Genomic DNA, 6,704 nt, shown 5'->3' with positions numbered 1-6,704 from the left:
CACATACAGCACGCTGATCTCTGAAATTTCTTTCCCCTCAACCTCATTCCTGAATTCGTTTCTTTCATTTAGGAAAAAATATATATTAAGCCTTCAAAATATAGATAATAAAATAATAATACACTCACACACCCTAGGTATATACTCAAAAGAACTGAAAACAGCCATTAAAACAAAAACTTATACATAACAAATGTTCATAACAGTACTGCTCACAATAGCCAAAAGGTAGATACAACCCAAGGTCCATGAAAAAACGAATGGACAAACAAAATACAGTATACCCATACAATGGAATATTATTCAGCCATAAAAAGGAAGGAAGTGCTGTCACACGCTACAATGTGGATAAACCTTGAAAACATTATGCTAAGTGAAAGAAGCCAGTCATAAAAGACCTCATACTAGATGACTTAATTGATATGAAATATCCACAGAAGACAAACCCAAAGAGACAGAAAAACGATTATTGGTTGCCAGGAGATAGAGGAGAGAAGGGAGTGGGGAATGACAGATTAATGGATCCGGGTTTTTGTTTGGGGTGATGAAAAAGTTCTGGAACTAGATAGTGGAACTAGTGAATTTTTGTTTGTTTGTTCGTTTTTGTTTGCTTTTGGCCGCCCTGTATGGCAGGAGGGATCTTAGTTCCCCTGTCAGGGATCCATCCCGTGCCCCCAGCAGTGGAAACGCAGAGTCCTAACCACTGCACAGCCAGGGAATTCCCCTCGAGGATGTACTTAATGACACTGAGTTGTACACTTCAAAATGGTTAAAATGGTAAATTTTATGTTACATGTATTTCAACAAAAGTATACACACACACACCCATATATTGACTACCAGTTTTATTAAAGCGTAAGAGGTACACCTGACTCCATAGACCTCCCCCCCTCCAAGATCTGATTGCCTCTCCCTTCTCAAAGGTAACCCCTACCCCAAATTTGGTGCTTACTGTTTCCATGGATGTGTTTAGACTTTTGCTCTAATGTATATGCCCTTAAAAATGTAGTATTATTGGGCTTCCCTGGTGGCGCAGTGGTTGGGAGTCCACCTGCCGATGCAGGGGACACGGGTTCGTGCCCTGGTCCAGGAAGATCCCACATGCCACGGAGCGGCTGGGCCCGTGAGCCATGGCCGCTGAGCCTGCACGTCCAGAGCCTGTGCTCCGCAACGGGAGAGGCCACAACAGTGAGAGGCCCGTGTACAGCAAAAAAAAAAAAAAAAAGTAGTATTATTGACCAGATGTTTTTAAAAATCATGCTCCTCACCATCATTTCTCCCATCTCTTTGTGAAATGCAAAGACTTAGACTCACTACTTTGAAACCTCTCAGTACCTCACTTTACTGCTCTGTGAAATGGGAGAATGTTACACACTTCTTAAGGAGGAACAAATGGGTTTGTATTTGTAAAGCACTCACAAGAGTGAGCTATTATTTATTTTCATTTTATTTATTTTTATTATCCCCCATCATTTGTATCTTTTTCCTTTACTTTGTTAAGTATGAAACACATTCACGTGGTTTCAAATTCCAAAAGTACAAAAGGACAGAGTGTAGTAAGTTTCAGTCCTAGGAGTTAGAATGTTGCCAGTTTCTTCTCTCTCCTTCCAGTTTTCCCAGACACAACCCGCTGATAAGTGCAGATAGAACAGGCTGCACGCTGTGCTCCACCTTCCGTGTTTTCTCCCTTATCACTTGGAGCCTTTCCATGTTTTTACACAGTGAACTTCTTCATTCTTTTTTTTACGGACACATAGCGTTCCGCTGGGTAGATCAATCACGATTTACCACTCAAATCCCTGATCGATGGGCAGGTAGCTCATTTCCTGTCTTTCGAAGTCATGCACAATACTGCAACGATTAACCTGGTACAGACACCGTTTGTGGCATGTTTATGAGTAGAACTATCAGAAGAATAGTGTCTGTGTTGGTATATTTCTCTCCCATTTCCATTTGCCTCCCGCTTCCCATTCCTAACCCTCGGCTTTCATCCTGCAGGTTTCAGCGGATACATCGTTGCCTCCAGGAAGCTTTCAGGGATCACTCTCACTCAGTGTTGTCTCTGCTCCCTGTAATCCCACTGCATCCTGCTTCTGGCTTTAGAGCACACTCTCCAGAAGGGCCATTGGATCTGTGTCTGTCTGCCTCCTCCGCCAGACCCTGAGCTCCCTGTGGACAGGGTCCAGCGGCCTCTGTCTTTGCCACTGCAGCTCCAGCACCAAGGACAGAGCTAGAACATAGTAGGTGCTCAGTAAATATTGGTGGCTTAGGATCGAGTGAATATATACTGCAAAATGAGTAACTGGTCTCTTAGGGTCAAGTGGATATACGAGGGGTTTATCACAGAGGAGGAGACTGAGGCTCAGAGAAGGGAAAGTCGCTTGCTCTGGCAGCCACGTGAAGGCTGCAGTCAGGTTCTAGTCCAGATTGCCGGTACTTTCCCTGAAGCCTCTGTCACTGCCTCATTCATCTCCTTTCCCGGCCACCCCCCTCGCCCAACACAGTGCCTGGCACAGACAGGACCTGATAAATGTGTATTTGTTGAAGGAATGAATGAATATGTGTCTGTTGGGGAGGGGAGGAAGGGGGGCCAGACCCAGCCCCCTCCTCCCTCGGGAGCCCAGAGGACGGGGCCCCAGCCCCCTCCCCTTACAGGACCCAGGAGTCCAAGCCGCCCCCCTCCTCTCCGCCCCCTGGGTCTCCTCGTCCATCATCTTCCGGCTTCCCAGCCAGTCTTTCCTCTCTCAGGCTCGGAAGAAAAGCCGGGTTTCCGGGGGGAAGGCTTAGTTGGTGACACCGAGCCCAGCCTCCTCCACCCCCCACCACGCTCGGAGCCCTCCCTCCCTGCCACCACCGTCCGCGCACGGCCGGCCGCGGGGAAGGAAGAAAGGAGCAAAGGAGGCGGAGGTAAGGGCCGGGCGCCCAGTCATCGGGGCGAGCCCAAGGCCCCGGGCTCAGAAATCTGCAAGGCCTCGACCCGCGACCCCAGTCCTGCAGATCATGCCTGCGGGGAACCAAAGGCTGGGCCCGGCGGGGAGACCGGGGCCCCCCCTTGGAGACCTAGGGCTCCCGACCCCCAGCAGCCTTCCTCGGGGGCGGGGGGGCGCAGTCCAGGGCCCTGGCCCTCAGCCTCCTCCTCGCTGGAGATTCCGAGCAGCTGGGCCCCCAGCCCCCTCCTCTCCCTTGTCTTGGGAACTCAGCCCCCTCCCCCCAGCCCTCTCCACCACTGGGACCCAGGAATCCATACCCACCACGTACAGAAGTCTAGAGGCTGGACCCCAGTCATCTCCCAACCCCCCACACACCCCCAACCTCAGCACCCGGGATCTCGCCCCCTCCCTCCCTAGCCCCCTCCCTGCCCAAGAGTCTGAGCCCTCCTACTCCCGGCCTCTCCCAGACTCTGGCGACGGGGCACCCACACTCCATTTCCGGGGCCTCCCGATTTTGAATCCCACCCCCTCCACTCCCAGCCCCTCCCCATACGTTCCAGCGGGGCCCCTGGAGGAAAAGCAGTTCACTGACTTTGTCTGCCTGTCTCTTCTACTGTCTCTATCTTGTTCTCCCTCCCTCCTCCCTGCCATGGTTGCTCTGATCTCTGTGTTTGCACCATCTCTGCCTAAATCTCTTTGTTTTCTCTTCACTCTGTCTCTGCTGGGTGTCCCCATCTCTCTCTCCTGCTTTCTGCCTCTCACCATCCTTTCTGCTTCTCCTGATCTCTGCCTCTCATCTCGGCCTTTTTCGCCTGTCTCTCCTTCCCTTGCCCGGCTAAATATCTGACCCTCTGCATCTCCTTGTCTCTCTGTCTACTTGTCTCTCTCTGCACACCCTTGCCCCCCCAAATCTCCATCTCTTCCCTGTCTCTTTACAGGCATGGATCCGCAGCCTCCTCCACCAGCCCAGGGCAGCCCACCTCACCGTGGCCGGGGCCGGGGTCGTGGCCGAGGCCGTGGTAGAGGCCGCGGCCGTGGCAGGGGGGGCGCTGGAGCTCCTCGGGCGCCCCTGCCCTGCCCCACCTGTGGCCGCCTCTTCCGCTTCCCCTACTACCTCTCCCGGCACCGGCTGAGCCACTCGGGCCTGCGGCCACACGCCTGCCCCCTGTGCCCCAAGGCCTTCCGCCGGCCTGCCCACCTCTCGCGCCACCTGCGTGGCCACGGGCCGCAGCCCCCACTACGCTGCGCCGCCTGCCCCCGCACCTTCCCTGAGCCTGCGCAGCTCAGGCGCCACCTGGCCCAGGAGCACGCGGGCGGCGGGGTCGAGCTGGCTATCGAGAGGGCAGCCAAGGAGGCGGCCGGGTCCGGCTGGAGCCCGCAGGACAAGGGCGCCGAGCAGCCCACCTCTGCAGCAGCGGGCACCGCGGAGGAGGAGGAGGAGGAGGAGGAGGCGGCGGCGCGGCCCGAGACGTGGTCCACGGGGGAGCCGGCCACGCTGGTGGCCGCCACGAGCGCGGAGCCCCGCGAGTCGGAGGAGGAGGAGGCCGAGGCCGGGGCGGCGGAGCTGAGGGCCGAGCTGGCGCTGGCGGCCGGACGGCAGGAGGAGAAGCAGGTCTTGCTCCAGGCCGACTGGACGCTGCTGTGCCTCCGCTGCCGTGAAGCTTTCGCCACCAAGGGCGAGCTCAAAGCGCACCCGTGCCTGCGCCCCGAGGGCGAACAGGAGGGCGAAGGGGGGCCCCCACCCCGCCCCAAGCGCCACCAGTGCTCCATCTGCCTCAAGGCCTTCGCCAGGCCCTGGTCGCTGTCCCGCCACCGGCTGGTCCACTCCACCGACCGCCCCTTCGTGTGCACGGACTGCGGCCTGGCCTTCCGCCTCGCCTCCTACCTCCGCCAGCACCGTCGCGTCCACGGCGCGCTCAGCCTCCTGGCCCCGCTGCCCGCGGCGGGCAAGAAGGACGACAAGGTGTCGGGCGGACGGACCTCAGGGAAGGGGCCCGAGGGGGGCGAAGGGGCCGAGTGCGGGGGCGCCCCGGAGGGTGGAGAAGGCGGGCAGAACGGAGGGGATGCCGCCCCGGCCCGGCCCCCCGCCGGGGAGCCCCGATTCTGGTGCCCCGAGTGCGGCAAAGGTTTCCGGCGCCGTGCGCACTTGCGGCAGCACGGGGTCACCCACTCTGGGGCGCGGCCCTTCCAGTGCGTGCGCTGCCAGCGGGAGTTCAAGCGGCTGGCCGACCTGGCCCGCCACGCGCAGGTCCACGCGGGCGGCCCGGCCCCGCACCCGTGCCCGCACTGCTCGCGGCGCTTCTCGCGCGCCTACAGCCTCCTGCGCCACCAACGCTGCCACCGCGCTGAGCTGGAGAGGGCCGCCGCCGCGCAGCAGGCGCTCCAGGCCCAGGCCCCGCCGTCGCCCCTGCCGCCCCCGCCGCCCCCCGCTGGCCAGGAGGAGGAAGGGCTTCCGCTGCCCATCGCACACATCAAGGAGGAGCCGCCCTCCCCGGGGACCCCACCTCAGCCGCTGCCGGCACCCCCTGTCTTCCTCAGCGCCTCCTGTTTTGACAGCCAAGACCACTCAGCCTTCGAGATGGAGGAAGAAGAGATTGACAGCAAGGCTCACCTGCGCGGATTGGGGGGCCTGGCCTCCTGACCCGCACACCCATCCTCAGCCCCTCCGTTTGACCCCCCGGTTTGCAATATGGAGGAGGGAAGCTGAAGGAGAGGAACCTCCTCTGTGTCCCCACCCCTCCCCTTCTAGCCCTCGACACTAAGGAGGGAGGAGGCTGGGCCGCCCCTCCCTCCCCATCGCCCACCCCCAGACCCCCCTGATGCTGGTTAGAAACTGCTCACCCCACTTCTGAAGGCAGGACGCTGATTCAGGAGGTGGAGGACACTGGCCAGAGGGATGGACACTGAGGCGGGGGCCCCCGGCCTGGCTGTCCCCCGTTACACACACTGGACACCATCACCTCTTTGGAACTGCCAGACCCTGGGGGGGGGGTCCCCAGTGAGCAAAGGTCTGTCCCTGTCCCTTTGTCTGTCTGTGAATAAATGTGAGTTCGTGGAACTGGAGAGAGTGGGGCTGTCTGTGGGAGTGAGGGCTGGCTGAGGGCGCCTGGGTGAGCAGGGATGTGTTGTCCACGAGGCTCGGAGCTTGGGTTCAGAGCGGGAAGGATGCCGGTGAGCACATCAGGGACCATGGGGCTCTCAGCCAGGCAGGAAACTCACAAGAAACAGGAGTGGAAGAAGGCAAGCTGCCACCTGCCCTGGGCATCTTCAGGGATCCCTACGTGGAATCCCTGCCTGTGTTCATTCGTCACTTACCAGGCGCAGTGCTAGGCCCCGCAGAAAGCCGCACTGTGAGGGGCTGGAATTGTAGCTCTGCACAGCCTGATACGGTTTAGCCACTAGCCCCTGGCGGCTGTTTCCACTTGAGAATAATATCCATACATTTACAATAAAATAATTAAAATGGAATAAGATGAAAAGTTCAGTTCCTCGATCACACTGTTGCAAGTGCACAGATCCCCCTGTGGCTGGTGGCTAAGTTGTTGGACAGCATAGATCTAGAACATTCCACATCGCAAAATGTTCCACTGGACCTCGCTGCCCTAGGTAATAAACCAGTCTGCAACATAACATCAGGTATTGGTAAGGGCTTCCAAGAAAACTACAGGGCACTGTGAAGAGGGAGCCCGTGGGGAGGGCAGGGCCTCTGGGGAGATGACATCTGACCTTTGACCTGACAAAGAACCAGGCGGAGGGGCAGGAAGAGCAGGGGCA

The 6,704-nt window shown here is 58.1% G+C and overlaps 1 protein-coding gene across 1 annotated transcript; it reads left to right on the top strand.

The window, feature by feature from the left end:
* Positions 1-2,826: 2,826 nt before the first annotated feature.
* Positions 2,827-5,988, top strand: ZNF579 (zinc finger protein 579). Its single transcript, XM_082606954.1, has 2 exons — positions 2,827-2,907; positions 3,869-5,988. The coding sequence occupies exon 2, from the start codon at positions 3,871-3,873 to the stop codon at positions 5,569-5,571; it is 1,701 nt and encodes a 566-aa protein (XP_082463080.1). The 5' UTR covers positions 2,827-2,907; positions 3,869-3,870; the 3' UTR covers positions 5,572-5,988.
* The last annotated feature ends 716 nt before the right edge of the window (positions 5,989-6,704 follow it).

Source organism: Mesoplodon mirus (genome assembly GCF_964341445.2).
Source record: "Mesoplodon mirus genome assembly, chromosome: 19".
Classification (NCBI taxonomy): Eukaryota; Metazoa; Chordata; class Mammalia; order Artiodactyla; family Ziphiidae; genus Mesoplodon; species Mesoplodon mirus.
This window is presented reverse-complemented; position numbering and strand designations above follow the sequence as displayed.